The sequence below is a fragment of the Myxine glutinosa genome, chromosome 2 (genome assembly GCF_964187855.1).
Source record: "Myxine glutinosa chromosome 2, kmMyxGlut1.1, whole genome shotgun sequence".
Lineage (NCBI taxonomy): Eukaryota > Metazoa > Chordata > Myxini > Myxiniformes > Myxinidae > Myxine > Myxine glutinosa.
This window is the reverse complement of record NC_136262.1, coordinates 60473774-60500811: the sequence shown is the minus strand read 5'-3', so window position 1 is coordinate 60500811 and position 27038 is coordinate 60473774. Positions and strand designations below refer to the sequence as shown.

Sequence of the window (27038 nt, the reverse complement as noted above, 5' to 3'; positions counted from 1 at the left end):
GACTCGTTTGAGATTATTCAAGAAGACTTTACTCAGCAAGAACTGAACAACCTGTAACAACAGGTGTAAAGATAGGCCCGTCTCATTTGACAAGCATAATAATGCACCAAGCATAACCATACAAACACCCATAATAATTAATAGGCCTACCGTATTCATCATACACGTCTCCAGTGGCCATCTTAGCCGGCGAAGCCAGTGTTGTCAATGAACGCGTACGTATTATGTTGAAAACCAGATTTTGCCTTGGCTTGAGAATTCCGAAGCGCAGTGGAGGCCGCCATCTTGCGGATGCGGAAGTATGCATAACAAATTTAAAACGTTCATTAGGAGTTTCTTTCACCCGTCATTGTTTGATTCACAATCTTATGCACCTCCAATGTATTATTAAAATACTTTAAGACCAACATCGGCCCGGACGGGCCTGGTTATCTTCAGCGAAACGCGTCACCAAACACCGGACCCAATGAGAGTCGAGCATTTGCAAAAATATTTCTAAAATGAAATCACTCAATGGTGGGCGCCATCGACCGGATGCGGAAGTTTGCATAAAACAATTGCGAAAAAGTTCAATAGGAGTTTGTTTCACCCGTCGTTCTTTGATTCACAATCTAATGAACCTCTAATTTGTAATTAAAATACGTTAAGACCAACCTCGTTATCTTCAACGAAAATCGTCATCAAACACCAGAACCAATGAGATTCGAGCATTTGAAAAAATATTTTAAAAAAGCTTATTACGCGTTTCGGACGGTGAAAACGGCGTCAAATATTCTAAAATTGACGAAGAATTATTTTTTAGAAATCTCGCGGCCGTCGGGGATTATTTTTCATGGCCAGAAATACGGTATAAGCGGTTTACATATTTAGTTTAGAAATACGGATAGTTTTTCACGGCCGGAAATATCCGAAGTTGAGACGGAATTCACCGAATTAATCACTGCAAGCTAACTTCTTCTGGTGGAGGAAGCCGCAGTGCCCGGAGAGAACCAGTCCTGACAGCGACTGAAGTTAGAGGACTACACACATACTGTGAAAACGTATGTTAAGCCCAGTTAAAATTTCTTAAAATAGGCCTTAAGCTAGCACATCGTATAGTGACTTCCTTAAGCTTCTTGTGACATTTATTGTATGTAGGTATTGCCATTGGGGAGGACTGTCTGCTCTTCTCTTTTACCAAGTCTTACCAGGTACGGCACCTACACCGACCTACTATCAACTACCTAACCTACTGATGCCATCGTGATGGGTAAAATAGTGGCAAGAGGCTTTGGCTTCGCCGGCTCATTGCGGCTTTGCAGTCGGGTACTAGTAATTAATAGGCCTACCGTATTCATCATACACGTCTCCAGTGGCCATCTTGAAAATCGTAATGATTAATGGGGGGGAACCCGGAAATATATAGCCCGTGAAGCTGTTGTTGTTATTGTTGTTAAAAGGGGAGGGTCGAGGGCTTACAGAACACGGGATTTGAACGACAATCTATGACACCTGGTGGAGCCTAGCTCCAAGTATCAGCAAGCTTGCAGCAGCAGGTGTCTACCTTTAGGACTTCCTCCATACGCTCTTGAAAGTATTTTCTGTACGAAATGTGGAAACCACTGAACTCTCTGAATTATTTATTGTGATGTGTAGTGCAGAATCATTCTTCTGCCTGGATTATAATTTCAGCCATTTGATTACAAACGACCAGCCCTAGCTGTTTGACAAGTCGGCATGCAATTAAACGCACCACAGATTGTAACTATTGTGTAACACTGATGGTGTGTAACTTTTTTAAAAGGTTCTAAACAATGGTGGAGTGAAGTTCTGATGCAAGGCCATTTCATTGTGCCACATGTTTGGAATTGATTAGACTAGCTCCCATCAACATTGTTTATTTTGGACATATTGATGCTCTTCTTGTTTGTTTGTTTGTTTTTGTCTGGTGGTCACTCCTGAATGAAAGAAAATGAATGAAATATGTCCTTCATGCCGTCAAGCCTCGGTTGGAATCCCGACACAGCTATAAACTGTCACCCTGGTGTTTCTGATGCAGGGTAACGCATCGTTATGTGCCCGGTCCGTCGGAAGGACCTTAAGTCGCAGGACCCGTCTCCCAGCACTGCTCGTTGGTGGACCTTAAACATCCTATGGTGTATTTCACAAAGAGTCATCCAGCTATCTCTGGCACCTTAAATAAACTCAAATATCCATTCGGCAGTTGAACATCAGTCCTGGTACACCCGTTCCATACAACACTTGAGCCAGAATCAAGTTCCCCCAACTTGTCCCATAAGAAGGGCATGACTCAAGCATGTATAGGGATGAGGAAGAAGAAGTCCCATCATCTACTTTCCTTAATAAATCAACACATTTCATCACAGATTGTCAACTTTGAACAATAATAGTGAGGGTATATGGCTTGAACTGCCTGGAATTGCACTCGAGAGAGGTTCCTGTCATCAGATCACTTTTCTGCTCTCCTATTCAAAGAAGAGGTTTGCATACACGTGACCCCAATGGCATCTGGCGCAGCATCTGATTTTCAATCTGCATGTTTAAATTGGTATTGGTATCCGAATCCCTTATTAACATGCAGCAAAAACTGCTGAACTTTCCGTATTTCTTGAATAGCAGGCACTTTTTTGTTTTCATTGCTTGTTTATTTTCCACACCAATGCCCAGAGCTTGCCTCTGTGTATTTGTTCAACCAACTTTCCACTAGGTGGCAGGCCATGTTGTCCCAGACGGTTTGGCTGAGTTTGTCGATCTCTAAGCCCAGAGATCATTTTGTGATGAACCATCATCGTTCACTTGTATACTCACATGGTGTAATGAAAATGCAACCTTTGCAAGCCAATTGTGCCCATTTTGGTACTTTTTTTTCTTCTTTTTTAACACTTGAGCTAAGGCTCGTAATAGAGCTGACACACACCTACACACCTACACACCAACACACCAACACACACCACACACCTACACACCCACACACACACACACCCACACACACACACACACACACACACACACACACACACACACACACACATAAACACACACACACACACGCACACACCCACACATACACACACCCACACATGCACACACACCCACACGCATACACACACACACACACACACACACACACACACATACGCACACCCACACACACCCACACGCATACACACACACACACACGCACACACATACGCACACCCACACATGCACACACACATACGCACACCCACACACACCCACACGCATACACACACACACACACACACACACACACACGCACACACCCACACATACACACACACACACATACGCACACCCACACACACCCACACACACACACATATACACACACACACACATACACACACACACACACACACACACACACACACACACACACACACACACATATACACACACATATATACATACACACACATACACATACATATACACACACACACACACACACACACATACAAAGACATACATACACAAAGACATACAAAGACAAACTGAACACAACCACTGAGCTTGGGGGAAGTGCCATCACTTCCCTGGATACTCTGGGTTCCAGCGACGTCATAGTAATGGTCCCGCTTTTCTCACGCGGGGAATTTCCTCCCCCCCCCCCCCCCCATGGATGCCCACCGATGGGGATTTTCCGTGGTTTTTTTTTTTTTTTTTTGTATACTGAATCGAGGCTCGTGAAAGAGCTAACATTTATTTCACAAACAAATCAACCAGACAAAGAAAATATACAAAAAGAGGGAGCGGAAGACAAGTTGGGGAGAGAAGGGGAAGCACACAACCACAACATTTGAGAGCAGGGAGAAGTGTGGGAGGGAGAGGGCTTGGGGGCAGGAGGCGTGGGAAGAGGGGTGGGAGAAGTATAAAACACAAGGGGACCGAAATTAGCGGGGGTGGTTTATCCTTTTCATGATTTATCATGGTTTATCCTTTTCAAGCAAGGAAGCAGCACGTACCATTTTAAATTATTTGGTGTGACTTGAACCGGTCCAAACCGGGTTGTTGTTTTTTAGGAAACACCATCTCCTTACTGGATGGCCATTGGCTCCCTACGGGGGCCGGTGAGGTGTGTCGGTTTCGTCGCCGCCAACCCGACCATGCGGCAGGTAGCATTGGGTTGCATGTTACCAGTGGCAGTCCCATAAGTCCACGAGAAACTGCATTCCGAACTGGATTCCCCCATTTTGAGATGCCCTCCAGCGCATTGAAGAGTTATTAAGAGACAATAGTCTATGTTGCTTGATTATGTTGTGCAAATCATTGAATCGCTGCCTTATCCAGTGAATGCTAAATGGAATCCACACTCCCTGCCTGTTCTATAATCCCAGGGCTGTTTCGGCAAGCTTTCGGAGGGATTGCTTTTTTCTTTTTTTTCTTAAACATGCTGCACAAAACCCTTAGTGCACATGCACGTGTCCTGCAGAGTAGGGCCAGCATTCCATTGATTTTCAAGTGATGCTGGACCATGTCCAAATGCCGGGTGCAGCAAGTGCCTTGCAGCAGCCCTCCACAATTTACAAAAATCCAGTGACTCGTCAATTTTAAGGGCCCTGAATCAGGTATACACACATTATTTGCACACATTCAGCTTATGTATTTCGAGGCTGCTCTGTTACTCCAACATTAATGTCATAACAAATTTGTCATCCCTTTTCCCAAGAATGTCGAGCAATGCTTTATTGGCGGCATAGCTTGAGTACCATTTGGCATGCAAGGTGCTCTTGTCATTACTAAAAAGATGTCGCAGTTAGTCTGGAGTCATGGTGGAAGTTCAGACATCAAAACATTCAAACCATGATAGACAAGTTAGTCTGGAGTCATGGTGGAAGTTCAGACATCAAAACATTCGAACCACGATAGACCAGTTAGTCTGGAGTCATGGTGGAAGTTCAGACATCAAAACATTCAAACCACGATAGACAAGTTAGTCTGGAGTCATGGTGGCAGTTCAGACATCAAAACATTCAAACCACGATAGACAAGTTAGTCTGGAGTCATGGTGGAAGTTCAGACATCAAAACATTCAAACCACGATAGACAAGTTAGTCTGGAGTCATGGTGGAAGTTCAGACATCAAAACATTCAAACCACGATAGACAAGTTAGTCTGGAGTCATGGTGGAAGTTCAGACATCAAAATATTCGAACCATGATAGACAAGTTAGTCTGGAGTCATGGTGGAAGTTCAGACATCAAAACATTCGAACCATGATAGACCAGTTAGCCTGGAGTCATGGTGGAAGTTCAGACATAAAAACATTCAAACCACGATAGACCAGTTAGTCTGGAGTCATGGTGGAAGTTCAGACATCAAAACATTCAAACCATGATAGACAAGTTAGTCTGGAGTCATGGTGGAAGTTCAGACATAAAAACATTCAAACCACGATAGACAAGTTAGTCTGGAGTCATGGTGGAAGTTCAGACATAAAAACATTCAAACCACGATAGACCAGTTAGTCTGGAGTCATGGTGGAAGTTCAGACATCAAAACATTCAAACCACGATAGACAAGTTAGTCTGGAGTCATGGTGGAAGTTCAGACATCAAAACATTCGAACCACGATAGACCAGTTAGTCTGGAGTCATGGTGGAAGTTCAGACATAAAAACATTCAAACCACGATAGATTAGTTAGTCTGGAGTCATGGTGGAAGTTCAGACATCAAAACATTCAAACCATGATAGACAAGTTAGTCTGGAGTCATGGTGGAAGTTCAGACATCAAAACATTCAAACCATGATAGACAAGTTAGTCTGGAGTCATGGTGGAAGTTCAGACATAAAAACATTCAAACCACGATAGACAAGTTAGTCTGGAGTCATGGTGGAAGTTCAGACATCAAAACATTCAAACCACGATAGACAAGTTAGTCTGGAGTCATGGTGGAAGTTCAGACATCAAAACATTCAAACCATGATAGACCAGTTAGTCTGGAGTCATGGTGGAAGTTCAGACATAAAAACATTCAAACCACGATAGATTAGTTAGTCTGGAGTCATGGTGGAAGTTCAGACATCAAAACATTCAAACCATGATAGACAAGTTAGTCTGGAGTCATGGTGGAAGTTCAGACATCAAAACATTCAAACCATGATAGACAAGTTAGTCTGGAGTCATGGTGGAAGTTCAGACATAAAAACATTCAAACCACGATAGACAAGTTAGTCTGGAGTCATGGTGGAAGTTCAGACATAAAAACATTCAAACCACGATAGACCAGTTAGTCTGGAGTCATGGTGGAAGTTCAGACATCAAAACATTCAAACCACGATAGACAAGTTAGTCTGGAGTCATGGTGAAAGTTCAGACATAAAAACATTCGAACCACGATAGACCAGTTAGTCTGGAGTCATGGAGGAAGTTCAGGCATCAAAACATTCAAACCACGATAGACAAGTTAGTCTGGAGTCATGGTGAAAGTTCAGACATCAAAATATTCGAACCACGATAGACCAGTTAGTCTGGAGTCATGGTGGAAGTTCAGACATCAAAACTTTCAAACCACGATAGACAAGTTCGTCTGGAGTCATGGTGGATGTTCAGACATCAACACATTCGAACCACGATAGACCACCTGCTTACATGTTGTGCGTCCTGGCCACCAACACCACTGTGTGTCCTCCACAACTGCGCCATATAAGGCAGGTGATAGTTGTGGTGCCAGTTTCCAGTATGCTATAAGTGGCCTGACCATGGCATGTCAGCAGCCCACGCCCATGTGTCGCCCACCGGCCTTGCGTGAGCACACCGTATGTATCGGCTGTGCAGTGCCAGGAATGTGAGGGCTCAAAACAATTATTAACCAGCCTTGCTGAGTAGTGGCGGGAGTTCGTGAAACCACTCTGCTGTCCATTGGCAAACGTTTATCCAGATCTGTCGATTGTCCTGCAGAGTTCACACGGCTTCTCCATGGTGCAGAGCGTAAGGTACACTGTGTTTTTATTTATTTATTGGTGGTGCAATGTGAGTTTTTAATCGATATTTTTTAGGTTGGCCTAACACGTGGCCCAAGATGTTAGGTTTCCAGGGCTCAAATCCCAAATGTCTGTTGATTTGTATTAATGTCCATGTCGCCCTTGTAAAGTGAAACTGATGTTTACTAATCTTGTTGTCCAATAGCAAGTTCCACCAAGGACTTAGACACTGTGAAAATCAGTAAGCGCTTGGTGTTGCTTTGGATATAGCTATAGGTATACCTTGGGATATACCTTGGCAAACAGTAACATTGAAAGCTGTTATAGGTTTTAATGAACTAATCAATTTATGATAAGTTTACTTTCACTCCAGGTGATTCATACCTGCAATGCAGAACATCTTTCGGAGTCTTTGTGACCAAAGTGTAAAGACATACTTGGTGTTCCACAAAAGAGCTAACACATTGAAACAATCATGGTTTTACTTATTTATTTATTTATTTATTTTACCACCTGCGCTCTCTCTTTCTCTCCCTCCTCTTCCATTCTTTCCTCACCCAGGATGATAGATGATCGCGCGCAGGCGCAGAACAGCATGGCTGATCGAAGGCAGCTCTTTATGGAGATGAGTGAGTTTGGGAACCTTTTTATTTCTGCATCGTGCTTGGGGTAGTGGCCTCGCCATCAGCGGATGTCAACTCACCTTGATATAGTTTTGAGTTATATCTGTTGAGATTTGCTCTGATAAGAGTACTGAATGGATTATTGACACTGGGATATTACCAGTAGTGTGGTTGCCATGGGATTCATCTTCATCATTGGAACCTGAGTTGGAAAGGCAATTTTTGTATAATTGTTTTTCACTAGGGCGTGCCCGTACGTGGGTGCAAAAAAACATGCGTGCAAACAACAACAACAAAAAAAAACTTTGAAACCACGTGGCAGTAACGACCACAGAACCCCCCCCCCTCTATTTACATGAAATGGTTTGGTCCATTCGCAAAGCCAAAGCGAACGGCTTGCGAGTACGGTAGAACCCCCCCCCCCTCTATTTACATGAAATGGTTTGGTCCATTCGCAAAGCCAAAGCGAACGGCTTGCGAGTACGGTGACAATCCCCCCCCTCTATTTACATGAAATGGTTTGGTCCAATTCGCAAAGCCAAAGCGAACGGCTTGCGGAGTTTGGTAAATAAATCGCCATAGCTCGGTAACTACTTCTCCTATTAATATGAAACCTTGAAAAGGCACATCCTCAGGTCCCCAGCAATATACCTGGCAAGTTTCAAGTATATCGGACCGGTAGTTGTCGAGAAACAGCGGTCACAGACAAACACACACACACACACACACACACACAGAGATTACTGGAATTATAGATAGATGCCTGGTGTTGGCTTAGCGGTTAGGGTGCCGGCTTGGGATTCTAGGATCCTGGGTTCGAATCCTGGTCGATCGATGAATTAACACCAAGTGGGTTGACTCAGCCTGTCATGCTTCAGAGGTTGGCAAATTGAGTACCAGCTCACTGGTAATTCCCTGCGTGTCAGAAGAGGCAACTAACAGGGTTGGTGGCAGAAAGGGCATCCGGCCATAAAACATTGCTTCAAAAATGGGGACCACGGTGCCCAAAAAAGGCCAACTCCAGCTCTGTGGGGAAAAATGGCCTCTAAAGTTGATATATATATATATATATATATATATATATATATATATATATTACCAGTGGTGTGGTATATATATATATATATACATATATATATAAAACTGTGAGAAATAGAAACTCCACAGTACGAGCAGGGCGTCTCATTTGCATTAAATAAATAATCGGGAGATTAAATCAGACACGGACGTAGCTTCAGGATGGTCGATCTTTAATTCTTGCACAAGCTTTGGACCAACAAAGGTCTTCTTCTTAGTCGTCCCCAAGTTCAGCGGAAGTTGAAAAAAAAAACGAAGTTTTTCACAGTACCGCTTGGGGACGACTATGAAGAAGACCTTTGTTGGTCGAAAGCTTGTCGAAAATTAAAGATCGACCGTCCTGAAGCTCCGTCCGCGTCTGATTTAATCTCGCGATTGTATGTATCTATATATATAAAACACAGTTTGTGTGTGTGTGTGTGTAATGTTACCGGTAGACTCCAAAACGGAGAGGCTCACGTACTTGATATTTGGCACAGACATGGCCATTGAGCCTGGGAAGAACATGGCCGACCTAAAAATTTATTTCATAATATTTTTTTTCCATATTTTTACCTCAGCGCATTTCAGCGAGGAATATTATGCACCGAATCTGACCGGTGGCAGAGCAGCGCGCTGATTCGCTCAGAGCGATCACGTGATGTTCCTTGCCGCCATTAACTCAGTTACGCGTTCGCACGTATTTCAGAGCGAAAAGCGATTGCGTTTTTTCACATTTCAGCGAGGAACATTGCCATTCACACCACATAGGTTTTTTTTTCTTTCATCTTTAGATCCATATTTTTTATCAGCGAATCTGAATCGGTGGCAGAGCAGCGCGCTGATTCGCTCATTCGCGCTCATTGATAACGATCACGATCACGTGATGACGTGATCACGAATGATGTTCGTGACGCGATCACGTGATGTTCCTTGCCGCCAGCAAGTAGCATAGATTTTATTTTAGCATGATTAGCATTTAGCATGATTTAGCATGATTTAGCAGAGATAGTAGCATGTTTCACATAGATTTTTTTTCAGCGAGGAATATTATACACGGATTCTGACCGGTGGCAGAGCAGCGCGCTGATTCGCTCAGAGCGATCACGTGATGTTCCGAATAAGCACAATGAATTGAGTGTGCCACATGAGTCTGTGATAAGTGTTTAAAGTAAAGTAAAAAAAAAAAAAAATGTTAACGTGCCGTTGTTAGCCTATTCATGTATAGTTTGTGTTGTATTTAGCTGTGGCTGAGCTAAGATGTAGCTGAACTTCAGAGTCGTTGACTCTGGTATCCTTTGACCTCTTAATCACCTTGCTCCATTGGGACAAATCCAAGTAATAAGCGCATCGGCAGGTAAATCCACCGGAGCGAGGTGAAACACCTTTCAGGTTGAAATAATGTGAGTTATTCCATCCCCGCCGCCAGTTGGCTTCACTTTTCACGGAGTATGAGCGTTCTATATATTTTCAATTCAGTGCGCCCGACTCGCTCACGTACTTGATTTGTGGCATAGACATGGCCATTGGGCCTTCACGGTGTAATTTGTGCGAGGCTTTTGTCCGAGTGAGTTTGAGTCGAGAGGGCGAATGTACGGGTTGGGAATGTAAGGGTCTCCCTTCCCCCACCCGGCAACGCCGGTACTGGAGGGCGTCACAGGATCGGTGAGTCTCCAAAATCCGCTTCGTGCTGTTGCGAAGATTCAGGACGATGTCGCGATTGTTGTGCTGTTCTCCGACCATGAGAACTGTAACGTCATTGTTGACTGGCCCTCCCCTTCCCTCCCCCTTCCCCCTCCCCCCTCCGTCCTCCCCTCCCCCTCCCTTCCCCCTCCACCCTACTCCTCCCCTTCTCCCCTCCCCCTCCCTTTTCCCCCTCCCCCTCCCTTTTCCCCCTCCCCCTCCCTTTTGCCCCCTCCCTTTTCCCCCTCCCCCTTCCCCTCCCCCTCCCCCCTCCCCCTCCCCTCCCCCCTACCCTCCCCCCTCCCCCACCCCCTCCTCCCTCTTCTCCCTCACGTTTATACACGGAATGCCGGGTACGTCCCCCCCCCTCTTCTCCCCTCCCCCCCTCTCCTCCCCTCCCCCCTCTCCTCCCCTCCCCCCCGTTCCCCTTCCCTCCTCTTCCCCCTCCCCTCCCCCGCCCGGCAATGCCGGGTACTTCTGCTCGTATATATATATGTGTATATATATATATATATCCCAGTTATAAGCATGTTATGTGCCTTGTCTGACAGGATGCTGCAGACTTAGCACACTTACCTTTGAGCTGTCTAATCTGGGTTTTATTCCCATCCGCACTATCATGAAACTGCTGGAATCGTATTACGTACTCGGGGTGTAAAATCACAATGTAGCACGTCTCTTGGATGGATGTTAACCTGGGTGTCCCCGTCTGCTAGCATTAGTTGGTGGACATTAAGGATCCCACGTTGTTGTTCTCAGAGATGCGAGTTGTATCCGGTTCCCTGAACTCGTTGCAAATTCATGCCCGAATCAACTTCAGTCAAAGACTTGGGCCAAAAACGTTTCCTGGCTGAGGTGGCACAAGGAAGTGGGAACAATCAGCACCTTAAAAAAGGTAGTTTGTTGTTGTTGTTTTTGTTGTTGTGTATAGCCACGGACAGTTCTCTTGAACAAACCCACGGCACAGAGACAGCCGATCGATCTCGCAGGAGCGATCCAGAGATCCCCCGCATCCAGGACGGTGTACCCCCGCCTTCACTAAGTCAGGGCCACGACAAAGCTAGAGAGGGGGAGAGTGAGAGAGAGAGAGAGAGAAATACAGAGAGAAAGAGACAGGGACAAGAGGGAAAGGGCCGGTCCATGGGGCGGTGACCTTGCTGCCCTGACAAATCCGGGCAGCAGGGTAGAATGGGGGAAGATTTGGCCCCTGACTTGCATTGGGGGTACAACCACCACGAAGAGGCATCCCCGATAGTTGTAGAGGTAAGCTGTATATAAACGTGTCTTATTGTGACACCATTGGTGACATCTGTCACTCACAGTGTTGGACTTGGTTACTTATGCAATATTCCGGAAGTGGGGAAAAAATGGCATTGCTGTTCAATGGGTTAATTTTTTTCCCATGAAGAATGACACCATTTATGTACTTTATTGGGCATTGTCATAATGTGTATGGAATATCCCCTGTATGTTCTCCCAAGAAGGACAAGATAGTCCAAATATTTGATCCTCTTGTGCCTCTATTTGGCCTTCATGTTAAAAAATGCAAAGTGTTCTGCTTTCTTTAACATCAACAAGGAAAATACAATTAGGAAGAAACAGACATACATTTATTTCTAACTTCATTTTTGAAAAACACCAGCCTACCAAGATGTAACCTCATCACGCTCCATGATATTTTCAATGTTGTCATTACAATGTTGTCTCACTATCTGCCATGATCTTTCCTGGGAAAACCACATTTCCAAGCTGGCCTCCAAAGCCAGTCGCCGACTGGGCATCCTCCGTCGTGCGAAGTCCTTCCTTGGCACACCTGAGGTCCTCACCACATACAAGGCTTTCATCCGCAGCTCAATGGAATACTGTTCCCCCCTATGGGCTGGTGCTCCTGCCTCTCACCTAGCTCGGCTTCACGCTGTTGAAACCAAAGCGTTCAGAATCATTGGAATCTCCCGCGATGAAGGTAACTCTGAGGGCCTTTCACTCATTCACCGCAGGCAGGTTGGTGGTCTTTCTGTCTTCTACCGACTCCTCTCCGGCCTTGCTCCGCAGCCCTGTCTGTGTTCCCCCAGATCTCTCTGTATTCTGTCCCCCAAATATTCCTACAGGTCGCACAAGACAAGATCTGCCAGCAACCCTCTTATGGTTGAACTGCCAAAATATAGGCGCTCTGCTCACCTTCAGTCCTTCATTCCTCTTTTCTCCCGCCTCTGGAACAAACTCCCCCACTCCCTTCGATCCCACTCCTCCCTCCAGGTCTTTAAAACAGCTGTTCACCACCATCTCTTATCTTCCCCCATCCAAAACCTTGATCTTTTCTACCCCTGCTAATTTTCACCCCATATCCACTTTTTTGAAATACTAACTTCTTTCCTGGAAGTCCTTGCAGTGTCCATATGTTTTATACTTCTCCAACCCCCCCCCCCCCCACCCCTTTCCCACGCCTCCTCCCCCCAAGCCCTCTCCCTCCCACAGATCTCCCGATGTACCTGCTCTCAAATTTTGTGTTTGTGTGCTTCCCCCTCTCTCCCCATCTTGTCTACCGCTCCCCTTATTATATGTTTTATGTGTCTGTTTGATTTTTTGTGTGATTAATGTTGGCTCTTTCACTTCACGAGCCTCGATCTTGTATACAAAAAAAAATAAAAAAAATAAAAATAAAAATTACAAAGTCATGCACGTAGGGGAAGAATCGTATGCAGATATGTGGCAAAGAGAGAAGAGGAGGAGCGTGTGTGCACTCCCAGGATCATTTGTTAATGTCGATATGGATCACAAGTTTTGGCCTTCCTTGTTCTTGCAATCAATCACAACCTGTCAATCAAATTGGCCATTGTAATACTTTATGACCATATGACAAAATTGGCCATTGGAATACCGCATGACAGAGCCAAATCCTTCTGGGAGCTTCTCACGTCGGTCGTTGAGGAAAGCGGAACAATCGCTAATGCTTTCCTTGTGGGCGTCTGCACATGTCATCACATGGTGAATCAGTCGGGTCAAAAAACGCCATTCCTTTTTGTTTCTGGTCATACTAATGTTATAATGACAACGATGGAGGTGAGTGTAGCTGATTGCATCGTCATCGTGAATGGCTGTGTCTGACATAACAAGTATTTCCATTTGATGTGTTTTCACAAATTGAAATGGATGAAGATTTATTGATATTCTCGAGGAAATTGCGTCATTATTTTTGTCATTTTGACTGACGAATAATGTGGTAAAATCGGCATATAAGCAACTCCGACTGGGTTGTCTTACAAATATAGTCATTAACATGCAATGTGGTGAAATGATCATCTTAAATGTTGATGTGTGAATCTCTAGCAATATGTTTCCCATAACAAACTGTCAAGCTCTTGGATGTTTCAGGGGCTATCTACATATTTTGTATGTAATCATGGTGGAATTTTTGATCCCCTTCTCCCTCATTGTACGTTCCGTACACTGTCTGATTTAAGGCTCATTGAGGATCCTGTACTGATATTACAGGACACGTTGGGCAAAGGTATCAGGAGATGTCATTGTACTTTAACATCAATGATGACATGAGGATACAGTGGAAGGAAGTGGAACCTGGGATCCCAATATTGTGAGCTTGGAGCTCAGATTGGAACGCCAAATAAAACAACCTTCTTCCCAACTCACCGATATCCTCCCAGCTTTTCCTACATATCCTCCCTTCCTTTTTCTCAATTGTATTCTTCTCAGTGTACTCATTCCCTCCCTCCTCGCCTTTTCCTCCACCGACTCACGATGTATTAAATGGCTCCTTACGTTTCAAATCCTCATTGCCAATTGTAAAGTTCCTTCTAAGTCATTTGCGACACAACATGCAAAGACAGACTTCTTAAAAAAAAAAATAATAGAGGTTTTTCTGATTGGCACAAAATTCGCTTGTTGTACATTTATTTGTGGAGGAATTATTTGTGGAGGAATTTGTGGAGGAATCGAGGAACCCAGGACCGGAAGTTGCAAACCGATATATAACAGACTTAGAGCGGAACAACCAGAGACAAAGAGCAGCGCTGATGTGAAGCTAGAGACAAGTAACATTGCATTGAGTAAATGGTTCAACCTGAATTACTCTTGTGGAACTATTTGAAGGTCTGGCAGGGACTAGATTGGAAGAAATTGAAGTGGTTCCTACAGAAAGGAGAGAGGAATGAATGAATGAATGAATGAATGTGAGCAGACAGCTCAGATTTAAAGTGTGTACACAAGGTCAATGAACTCGTGTGACCTTATTGAGCTGAAGAGGACTCGGAACGTAATGAGCAGGCAATGCGAAACAAGATTATAGCCTAGAAGAAAGACTTAAAGCCATAAACTTGTCCATGGAGAGGGAGGCATTGGTCAAGCTTATGCCTTGGCTTCCTGTCACAAGAGACAAATGATGTTCAGTGTCACAAGAGACCTTAACGACTCCATCATGCCCAGGAGAGTGTGAGCCAATACCTCGGTCCACTGTGCAGCTACCCTACTCACCTTGGCGCTTTGCTCAATGAAAGTTGAGGATCTCCAATAATTTGGCTTCACAGGGGTTGGTCAACAGTGAACTCCAATGATCCAGTATTCCAATTGTCCAGCTTGGATATTTAGTTTGTACTTGATCCTTTGTGACTGATTCCATAAGCGAGGAATGCCAAAGACTGTATTCGGGCAAGATAAAGTAATGACGTTCGACTTTAGAGGGATTTATCCAAATACATTTACCCTCGCCACCGAATGTGGACGCAGGTTATGTTTTCATCCATGTCTGTCTGTTTGTAAGCAGGATGTCTCAAAATATCATGGCCGGATTCAGACGAAATTTTGTGGACAGGTTGGGTACGTAACAAGGACAAATTGATTCCGTTTTGGTAAAGATCCGGATCCGGATATGATCATTTTTTAAAAAGGGATTCTTCACCATTGGGAGGTCAGGCCAAAAACGATATATCGTACGATATCTCAATAAGTTATGGACGGATTTGGACGAAACTTGGTGGATGAGTTGGTTCGGTGACAAGATTAAGCCAATTTCCATTTTGGTTAAGGTCCGGATGCAGACCCGGCCTATCGTTGGGATACAAAACGTAAACTGTTCAGCCCGGAAGAGGTATGTGCTTTATCGAGTGCCATTCTAGTTTTAATAGAGATAACCATCATCATCATCGTCATTATGATCATCATCAGAAGCCCCAGGTGTTTTCACTGGAAGCCCACGGCCCCAAGGAAGCCGGCTGTCCACACCGACTGGATTCCCACAGAGATTAGGTAGAAGAAAAAGGTAGAAATTTTTTCTCCAGTTGGAGTGGAAGAGAGGAGAACAGACTGGCAGAGGAGTGGACCACAGGCAGACAACGTATAGATGCACAGAATTGTATAAGTGAATGGCAGACACGAATGGAGGTGGTGTGTCAGTGTGTCTTTAAAGGCTAAGCGCCAAGTATGGGATTGACCTTGAGGTAGCGATGACTTGAAGGGCATCTTACAAATATGGAAGATCAAATTCTGTTGTTCTCCATATTGATGGATGGCCATTAGACTTTGACATTCTTACAAAGAAAATTGTTCCATGAGGATACAAATTGGTCCATTTGTACAAACTAGATGGAGGGTTTTCCCCAAAACGCTGCTCCAAGGGACTTCGAGGGTAATGGAGATACCATTGACGGAGTGTTTGTCGAGCAGTCCTGGATGTTAAATCATCTAAACCCCCAAATCTACAACTGTCCTGATGCACACACGAAGGCATTTAGTACGAAAAACACCAGTTTTGCTCTTCTCTTGCCATTCCGATAATCATCTCTTCTTCCTTGAATCTTCACTGCACCTGCAGGTCACCGGCATACTTAAGCCTTCATCACAAACGCTATATATCATGTCGCATGTTCTTATCTGTATCATGTGTGTTCCTTGCATTCTGTTCTGACTGTAATTTAATTATTTTTTTTAAACCAAACTGAGACCTCTGCGCTTCCAAACGTACACCTGCCTAATCATTATGCTTGAAATGTACGCAACGCCCCTGGAAGTGCTCAAGCCATGAGTTCTACATCTCTGCACCAGTTTAGCGCAGAAACATCACGCAGGTTGTTTCCCTTCTCGATACAGAGCAAGAAGCTGTTTGGTGAGATGCTGTGTGTTTTGTCTTACCTTGAGGCTGAATACACTGACGTAGCAGCAAATAAATGGAAAGAAAGACAAAGATGTTCGGCTCATTTCCTGTTTCCATTTGTATTCCACTCGCCTTGCTAAAGACGCTTGCAGAGGAGATTGTGCTTTTGATACCTGCGTTTGCTGTAACCTGTGACAGGTCTGAGCGAGTGGATGCCTGACTTACTACGTATATCAGCAGCCATTGCCATTACCTTCAAGACGCGTTCATAAAGTTTTACGAACAAGATACTCACATTAGTGAAAGACATGTGTAGGTGTAAGGCGTCCTTTATTTGAAATTTATTTCAAAAATTTTATTCTAAAATATTTTATTTTCAAAAATTTCATGTCCTTTATTTATTTTATTTTATTTATTTATTTGTCCTTTATTTATTTATTTATTTATATTTTCTTTATGTCAAAGGTCCTTTATTTTTCAATATATATTGGAATATAATTCGCAGGAAAATGTGTGTGTGTGTGTCAGGGGCGGATCCAGGGCGGGGGGGGGGGTGCAGGGGGTGCGAATCTGCTGAACTGTTGGACCAGGGAAGAACACAAGGAACTCCAGAAACTGCCAAGAACGCACGAAATGCCGTTTCTGACGATCAATTAAAAAAAATTCCTAGGGGAGGACCCCCAAACCCCCCATAATCCCCCCCCCAGCCCTATAGTTTCATGCACCCCCCCCCCCCCTGTCTTGAAATTCCTGGATCCACCCCTGGGTGTGTGTGTGCGTGTGTACCCAGTGTAAATATACAGTATACATGTAAAACAATATGGGCTCTTCTGACTGAATACGACATGACACTGTTGTCATGTTTATAGGTAAACCACCGCATCACCTGCAAACTCGGATGGCTTCCGCACGGCTACTCAGGTCTTCTAAGACGGAGATTAAATGGCCACTAGTAAATTAATGCCGAGGTGCTGACCGGTTTGCCCTAATTATGTTCTCATCAGGACAGCATACTGCACTGCAAATCCGTTGACTGATGACCAAGCTAAGGCCCATTAAATAACTAGAACTGCATTCGGTAGGGCACATACCTCTGCCAGGCTGAACAGTTTACGTTTTGCATACCACTGATAGGCCGGATCTTCACCAACATCGAATCGATTCGTCCTTGTCACACACCCAACCTGTCCACCAGGTTTCGTCTGAATCCGCCCACAACGTTTTGAGTTATCCTGGTATATATCGTTTCTGGCCCTCCCACGTTGTCGTCTCCCACACCAATGCGTTTTCTCTGCTCTGTTGAACAGCTTTTAGGAGGTGTGGGTGCATTTGTATTATAGTATTTGGAGGTATTTCAGACTATTGTATCACATTCCGAGAACTTCTTGAACTCCCAACATATTTGCAGACGGTATCGGTGTATGCTTGCTGCTGCTATTCTGTGCACACTTCACTCGCTTTCTCAACGAGTACGGTCATAATTCAGAAAAGTCGTTTTGCAGAGGTTATGAAATCTCATTTTTATGCATTTTATTTGCCTTTTCTGCATACTTTCTTTATTAATAATAATAATAATAATTCATTTATTTTGTATAGCGCTTTTCATGAAGCCCAAAGGCGCTTTGACAGAGTGCAAAACATAATGCATAACAAAACATGGAAACAACAATTGCAAAAAGACAAGAATCAATAGGGAAATATTTAAAGCAAAAGGAGGGAGAAGGAGAAGTGATAGTCAGGGGTTAAATGCTGTGGGTTGAATGTTGAATGCAGTGCTGAACAGGTGGGTCTTGAGTGATGTTTTGAATGTGGTGAGTGAGGAGGAGTCTCTGATGGTGTGAGGTAGTGAGTTCCAGAGGGTGGGAGCAGCGATGGAGAAGGCCCTGTCCCCCCAGGATCTGAATTTGGTCCGGATGGGGGGGGGGGGGGGGGGGGTCAGGAGGTTGGTACCAGCAGAGTGGAGGTTGCGGGTGGGAGTGTGTCTGGAGAGGTCAGCCAGGTAGGATGGGGCCAGGTTATGGAGGGCTTTGTAGGTCAAGAGGAGGATTTTGTACTGGATTCTCTGGGAGATGGGGAGCCAGTGAAGCTTGTAAAGGACGGGGGTGATGTGGTCATGGGTCCGGGAATGAGTGAGTAGACGGGCAGCGGAGTTCTGAATGTATTGGAGTTTATTGGTGATGTTCTGAATGTATTTATTCCCTTGTCTTTTATGGTCGTTGCTATTCGGAGTGTCCTGGTATAAACCACCTACGTTTGTGACTTGTATAGTTTACGTCTTTCAAAAAGGTCATGATAGGCCTTAAAATACAAATGGTGAAAGGTATTTGTAGCTGGGGAGTTCTCTTGTTTGGTTCCCTCGATGAAGGTAACCAAATCCAGTCATGCAACAGAGGGGGCAAGAGGAGGAGGGGTTATTATAGTCCTGACTATTATCACGACCTCCATTGGTACCCAGCAGCTTGGTGTTAAATCGTTGTTGCATTGCCCACTTTGTTGTGGGTTCCATTCCCTGGCTGGTTCATTGAGATTTCATGAGTTAAGCGAGTAGTAGTCTGCCAGGCCGGGTGGCTGGGGCCCACCTAGGCCTCTGGAAGCTCTGGGGGTCTAGATGCTCTGAGAGGCCATGTGAGCATATTTAGGCCTTAAATTCAATTATCCTGAGGTATCCAATGAAGAAAACTTTTTGTCTGATTTCTTACATACGTACTGTTGTCTTACTGCTGTGCAGCAGTTGTTGATTTAATAACAGAGGAATAAATAGGCAAGATTGGAGCCCATAAACTTTACTTAGTAGACACACAATATGGTTTCTACACTGAGTATTCCTGAGAAACCGAAACAATTTTCTATCAGTTTGAATCGTAGTTTTCATCACATGTTTTGAATCATGAGATGAAACTATGATTCAAACTGATAGAAAATTATCATCATACTAAAATACGCAATCTGGTGCCTGTCTGTCTGTCTGATGATTTTTCACTGCGATATATTCGGTTGTTACTCATCCAATCTCAACCAAACTTGACAGGAGGACTAAGGGTCACACAATGAAGGTTGTAGCGAATGCATTTGCCACCTTCCCCAAGTGGGGTTTCCTCGGCAATTGGGTTGCGTGTTGAGGTGTATATCGGTGTTAAGATAGCTTTATCGTGGCGTTTTTCCAAGGAGGCTTCGAAAAAACAAAAGCATAATATTAATGTTATTACAAAACAAAATTAATAGTAATTTCCCACCTCCCCAAGGGTGTTTCCTCATTGAACAAATGCCGTGTTAATGTTTATAAATAACTTATCGTGCCGTTTTTGTAGGTGGGAGCACCTTTAATAGAAGTAAAAAACCACAAACCACAAACACGTTTGATTATCTTTTTAAACGGTCACTTATGCTGTTTAACACTAAACTGAAAGGAATCCCGACATCCATGAGGCAAATTTCACTTATAGAACTGAGCGAAGATCTACTGTAATCTATATACCCCACAAGGTATAACATCACCCTTCCTGTCACGCCAGTATTGAGCGGGTGTACCAGTATATTAAATAAGGCAATTATATGTACATGTATGTATGTTCCATTGTATGTATATTGTACATCTGAACATCATAGAAAAAAACAGGGCTGGCCCAATCTCCACCAAATTTTGCCTCCGTTTTAGTAGTACCCAGCATTCGGACATGGGCACAAAACAAATAATGTGGAGGGGGGAGGGGCGGGAAGAGACGACTTCCGACTTTCTCCTGTACATGTGCCACAGTGAAATTTGGAGAATGGGGGGCGGTGAGGGGGGAGGGTTAGCCACGTCACAAAATATTTTTTGCCCAACCTCCCACACTACCCACTCCCCCAAATCCTCAGGATGCTCCCGGGGAGAGCATGTGTTTTTAGTTAATAAAGTTCACATTTTTCTGCCGTTTTCTTGCTTAGATCCTGCCCCGATGCTTGCGTGTACCTCCATTTGCTCACAGACAGCGTAGCCCTGTCTTCATTCTGTCTCTCTTTGTGTTTTTGGAACACTGTCCCTGGCACTGTCACAATCATTTGTATTATGCAGTCAGGATATAGTCACTGAAAAAAAAAAAAAAAGAAAGGTGATACATGTCCCCACAGTTTCGGCAACACGGACAGATTTACTTCTACCTTTCTTTTGGCTTTAGGAGCTATCTATATATATATATATACATGCACATAGCAATAAATGTGGGGAAACTAACCATTAAATCTGATTTCGTAATATAAGTCACTCAAAGGTCTCACCTCATTACTTTGTCTTTTGTTTTTGTGCAATCGGTCACAACCTGTGAAGAATAAACATCTACTCGCCCAAGTGCAAGTGTAACGTGACTCACATGGCTGAGTCATCGAGACCAATACGAACGATGATTAGACTATGAGAAAGTGGGCGTGAAGGGACAGAGCTGAATTGGACAAACATGATGTGTGAAGGCCTCTACACATTTGGCATCTCTTGCAATCACAAATTTGGAATGGTGAAACTCACAGCATGGCTTTACTTGCACTTTAAACATTTGTGTAACGATGTTCATCCGAAGATAGTTTGTTTTCCCAATTAATACTGGGCTCGCATAACTTAATTGATTGGTCTATCACAGTATCTTAGAGATGTTACCTGTAACTAGATATTGATCATTGGTTCAATCCTGACACCTCTTTATATCAAATTCTCACGCACATCTCAAGCCAATCCACTACGGACATTCTGCTTCTGATTTATTTTTTTCATCACAATTACGTTTAGTCATTTATCATTAATACCATAAATTCAACAATAATAGGATAACAAAATATATAAGATCATTTTTTTTACATTTTCTGAACATTTGTTTTGATAATACCTAAAGTATTGTTATGGTCCTGCGGTCTTCAACAACCGTCACGCCACCCGATGAGTACGAAATGAAAAGATCTCCGCGTCCGCCAGGTTGATTTGGTGTGAATCCGTTTGACAGTTAGGCTTTCTTGCAAAACAAAGTTTTCTTTCCGTGACTCATCTCGCGAGATGACTCTCCTCGCGAGATCTTGGAGACGGTGGCAGGGGTTTTCGACGGTCCACACGGTCTCCACGTTTTTCAAAGTTAAGTCTGTTCACAATTGTATTTTGTCGAAACTGTATTTATCGTTCGGTGTGTGAACTTATAGTGTCCCCCTTGGAAGTTTCTCGGTGTTTATCTTTCATAAATAAATCGTTTGTTTGCCGCGTCGCGAGCAAGGCCTTGCAGCCTCAGGCTTCCCCCGTCGAAGGTTGTTCCTTCCTTCGCTGTTTTGCTAGCTTTTTTGATTTCCCCTTCTCCACCAAGCTTCACCAAACATCTACTATTTATCGAACGTTGTAACCCCCACACCCCCCCCCCCAAAAAAAACCAAAAAAACAAACCCCAAAAAAACTTTTATTTCCCTTTCTCCTCGTGTGCTTTTGCCTCTGCCCACGTGCGCTGTCTCGCCCCGCCCCCATTTTCCCCTTGCCTTCCACCTTTTGCCCTGTTCAAGTGACTCGTGGTCGTCGCTCTAGGCTTCCTCTCCCCATTGGTATTTTTGTGAATATAAGATTGTTCTTCACAGTTCTGTTTAAATATGTTTCAACTATCCCCTTCAGTGTTTTATTCAGTGGTTTATTACAACACGCTGTTTTTCTTATTTAAAAGGCTCCTTTCAATTTCCTCTTCAACTCATTCCATTTCAAAAAAATATTCAATCTCTTATGATTCCAAATCACTCCATGCTCTAAATTCTCATTCATTCCATCCCTCCTCCATCGTTCTTAAACGAATCGCTAACTTGAAAATCACAACAAACCCAATTTGTTATATATGTTCATCTTTCATTTATCATCCACCTTCTAAACTCCCCCCTTGCCCCTCCCCTTCAAATCTCCCCCCCCAACCATCCCTCCCAAATTCTCCCTCCTCCCACCTCCTTCTCAAACCTGCCTCCTCCCCACTTCCTCTCCCTCCTATGTCATACCTCCACCTCCCCCAACCTTCTACTTTCCTCTGCCCCCCCTCAAACAAACTCTCACTGTGCCTCATTCCATCACCATCAAACCTTTCGTCCTCCTCATCCTTCCCTTTCTTGTAACTCTTCTGTAATCAATCTCTGACACACTATCAACTGCTCTTCCTACATCCCCCTCTCACCCTTCATCTGACCCTACCCCTCCCCTCCCTTGTCCTGCACCCGATGCTCCCCCTCTCTCCTCACTAACGGTATGGACCTCAAACATCCGGGGCCTTCGCTCAAACCTGATTGATCTCTCCATTCAGGTTGCTTCTGAAAATCCAGACTTGATCTGCTTAACAGAAACTTTCCTCCTTCAAGATGTCTCTGATTCCTTAATATCTCTTCCTGGTTACTCCCTCCTCCGGTACGATAGACCTGATCCTCGTCCTGGTGGTGGGGTGGCTATCTTTATCAAAAACTCTCTTCCTCACTCTCCCTGCACTGCCCTCTCTCCACCCCACCCACAGGAGTACCTCTGGCTACGGCTTCCTCTCCGCTCCCACCTTTTGTTCATATGTGTTCTGTACCATCCTCCAAACAGTGATGACTCCATTTACATTTCTCTGTCGGACAACATGGACCAACTTCTATCAACTCATCCAAACTCTCTCTTCCTCATATGTGGCGACTTCAACTGTCATCATGCCAGCTGGCTGGGTGTGGGTTCATCTCTCACCAGCCATGGCACCTCAGCAAAGGACTTCTGCGACTCATTGGGACTGACACAATCTGTCAATTTCCCGACCCGGATCTCAGTCAATGGAGTATCTTCTCTTCTGGACTTGGTTATGACTAACTTCCCTGCAAATGTCTGCTGCTCTTCTTCTGCTCCAATCGGTTCTTCTGATCATGTGCTTGTTTAAGTGGACATCTCACTGGCCATTCTCAGAGAGCCTCCTCAGCGCCGACGAGTCTGGCATTTCACTCAGGCCGACTGGCACGGTCTGCAAGCAGCCATCAATCAACTGGACTGGTCTCCCATCTCTAATGCCTCTGACATCAATTCTTCCTGGGAATTCTTCCAAAGCAAACTGCTCTCTCTCATGCACAGATTTATCCCATCTCGTCTTTAGTTGTCTTACCCTTCCTCCCGTCCATGGTACACTGAATCTTGTGGTGAGGCAGTTGCCCTGAAACAGCTTGCCTTTGCGTCTTGGAAGGCAAATCCAACTGAAGGCAATCTCAGTTCCGTCCACCAAGCTCGAAACAAGTGTGTTTCTACCCTCAGGAATGCCAGGAAGCACTATCTCTCCACACTCAAGATTGAACTCTCAAACCTGTCTCCTTCCTCCAAATCCTGGTGGCATCTGGTCAAATCCGTTTCTGGTGTTTGTTCCCCCTCCATCCCCTCCCTTACCTCAAATGGCTACACAGTTGACACCGCACGTGACAAAGCCGAATACCTCAACTCTGTGTTTGCCTCAAAATCTTGTGTCCCAAACCCATCTCTCTCTGTTCCCACCTTTCCCAGTCGAACCAACTGCTCCTGGACTCTGTGTCCTTCTCTCCTGACAAGGTGGAGAAGTTTTTATCAAACCTCGACTCTGATTCTGCAACTGGCCAGATGGCATCAGCCCTCGGGTCCTAAAATCCTGCTCTGCCGCTCTATCTCACCCTCTCTCTGTTCTTTTCACCCTCTCTTTTGCTCAAGGTCATCTGCCAGCATCTTGGAAATCAGCAAACATTACCGCCTTACACAAAAAAGGTGCAAAAACAGATCCTTGCAATTACAGACCAATCAGCCTGCTCCCAATTATCAGCAAAGTCATGGAATCCATCATTGCTTCAGATATCAAATCCTTCCTCTTCTCCAATGGCTTGATCTCTGATCATCAATTTGGATTCAGACCAGGTCATTCTACTCTGGATATGTTGCTTCTGCTGTCTCAGCAATGGATGGAGGTCCTCAATGCCAAACAGGAAATCAGAGCTGTCTCACTTGACATATCACGTGCCTTCGATACGGTCTGGCACCCAGCTCTGCTCACCAAACTCACCTCCTATGGTATTCAGGGAAATCTCCACTCATGGCTTGTGGATTTCCTCTCTGGTCGTAGGCAACGTGTGGCCCTGAATGGATTTCTCTCATCTTCCCTTCCTGTTCTGGCTGGAGTTCCCCAAGGTAGTGTTCTGGGCCCTGTGCTATTTCTGGTCTTCATCAATGACCTCTCCGACTCTCTGGAAAATCCTCTCTATCTCTTTGCTGATGACTCCACTATCTGCCGCTCCATTCCTCATCCCTCAGATCGGCAGTCTGCAGCCTCCTCACTCTCTGCAGACCTGGACAAAATCACAGACTGGTCAAACAAGTGGAACATGTCTTTCAATCCTGACAAATCTCACACTCTTACAATGTCTCTCCAAAAGGACCGACTGGACAACCCTCCCATCTACTTTCTCAACAATCCTCTCCAAGAAGTTCTGTCGCTCAAGCTTTTGGGTCTCACTATCTGCCATGATCTTTCTTGGGAAAACCACATTTCCAAGCTGGCCTCCAAAGCCAGTCGCCGACTGGGCATCCTCCGTTGTGCGAGGTCCTTCCTTGGCACACCTGAGCTCCTCACCACATACAAGGCTTTCATCCGCAGCTCAATGGAATACTGTTCCCCCCTCTGGGCTGGTGCTCCTGCCTCACACCTTGCTCGGCTTCACGCTGTTGAGGCCAAAGCTTTCAGAATCATTGGAATCTCCTGCGATGTAGTCAACTCCGAGGGCCTTTCACTCACTCACCGCAGGCAGGTTGGTGGTCTTTCTGTCTTCTACCGACTCCTCTCCGGCCTTGCTCCCCCAGCTCTCTCTCTGTGCTCTGTCCCCCCAATATTCCTTCAGGTCGCACAAGATCTGCCTGCAACCCTCTTATGGTTAAACTGCCAAAGTCTAGGCTCTCTGCTCACCTTCACTCTTTCATTTCCCTTTTCTCCCGCCTCTGGAACAAACTCCCCCACTCCCTTCAATCCCACTCCTCCCTCCAGGTCTTTAAAACAGCTGTTCACCACCATCTCTTATCTTCCCCCATCGAAAACCTTGATCTTTTCTACCCCCGGTAATTCACCCCAGAGTCCTTGCAGTGTTCATATGTTTTATTCCTCTCCCACCTCCCCTCAAGTCCTCCCGATGTCCCTGCTCTCAAATGTTATGTTTGTGTCCCTCCCCCTCTCTCCCCATATTGTCTGCCGCTCCCCTTGTTTTTTGTGTTTTGTGTGTCGGTTTGTCTTTTTGTGTGATTATGTTAGCTCTTTCACGAGCCTCGATCTTGTATACAAAAAAAAAAAAAAAAAAAAAAAATCTGACTCATCTTCGGACCGCTTAGGACAAATTACGTCCAGGTTTCTTAATACAGTAGTGTATCGTTTCAGGAGTATCGTTTTCCTAATAATAATAATCATAATAAATATAACCATAACACTTTAATCCCAATGTCGTGAGTGGAAAGTTAGTGGATTGAAGCGGTGTATGGTTCATGATCAACGATGAGTGGTGTTCGGCACTAATATTAATAACCGCCAAAGTAGGGGAATTAGCTTCGATTTTTAAATGGTAATATCATTTTCGAAATAATGATAACGTAACGTTAATATTATAGTAAATCTAATCGTAACTCTAATCCTTTCGTAGTGACTGCAAACGTACTGGAAGTTAAAATTTATCAGTTTTGTGTCCGTTACGTCATTACGTTTATGATGTCATTATGACGGCTGAGTCTACCGACCAACATTTTAAATTACAAGTGCACCCGCTCACTACGGGAGAGGCAGGAAGGGTCATTCCTCTTTGGGGAATATAGATTACAGTCAATCTATGGTCGGGTCTCAAGAACATTGGGTGTGTGTTCCCAAGTTTCTTGTGGAGAGATCGCCAAGTGGTTAAACTTAAAGCATTCGAGCAAGCACTCCATTCAAAGTCCTTAAGGAACGGCTGGCTTGGAAAGCGCTAGCTAGCTGCTTAGTAAATCAGCGCACACCTCCAACCCTTGTGGGGTATATAGATTACAGTAGATCTTCACTCAGTTCTGTAAGTAAAGCTTACCTCACGGATGTCGGGATTCCTCAAAAATTATTTGTTTATTGTTATAAACAGCATTAGCGACTGTTTAAAAAGCTAATCATATGTGTTTCTGGTTTATAATAATTTACAAGCCCGGCTACGCCGCTGTTAGACCTTCGGCCCTGCTTTAATAGAGATCCTCATCATCGTCATCATCAGTAGCCCGAGGCGTTCTCACTGGATGACCACAGCCCCAAGGTAGAGGGCCACTCTGGCTGGATTTCTGCAGAGATCAAGTAGAATAAAAGGGTAAAAAAAAATCCAGGGCAGAGGGAGCCCCGGGAGTAAGGGAGAGGGGGAAGGGGGAGTCATTCGTGGCCATGTGATGGGGCCGTATTCCAAAGACTAGGGAAGTTGGAGGAGATTTGTAGTGAAGGGGTTTTCCTTATGAGGTTTTCACTGTCCACTGGTAGTCCCATGATGACCACGTCTCCTCCGCCAGGATCTTTAAAGAGAACTGTAGGTTTAAAGAAGAGCAGAACGACAGAGGGCAAAACAAGAACAGATGCACAGAGTGGGTGACCACTGGCAGACAACGTACAGATGCACAGAATTGTATAAAGAGGAA

At 44.6% G+C, this 27038-nt stretch overlaps 1 protein-coding gene across 7 annotated transcripts in view; it reads left to right on the top strand.

Moving 5' to 3' along the window:
• The window catches only part of DTNB (dystrobrevin beta), a 277429-nt gene that overhangs the window by 20056 nt on the left and 230335 nt on the right, over window positions 1–27038 (top strand). For 3 of the 7 annotated variants that reach the window (XM_078773345.1, XM_078773348.1, XM_078773344.1), the window contains exon 2: window positions 7508–7575. In XM_078773345.1, the coding sequence (XP_078629471.1) occupies window positions 7509–7575 (67 nt within the window). In that variant the 5' untranslated portion in view covers window position 7508. Of the gene's footprint in view, window positions 1–6704; window positions 6959–7507; window positions 7576–27038 lie in introns of those variants that run through there. The other 4 variants (XM_078773346.1, XM_078773343.1, XM_078773342.1 and 1 more) reach the window with 3 other exon arrangements.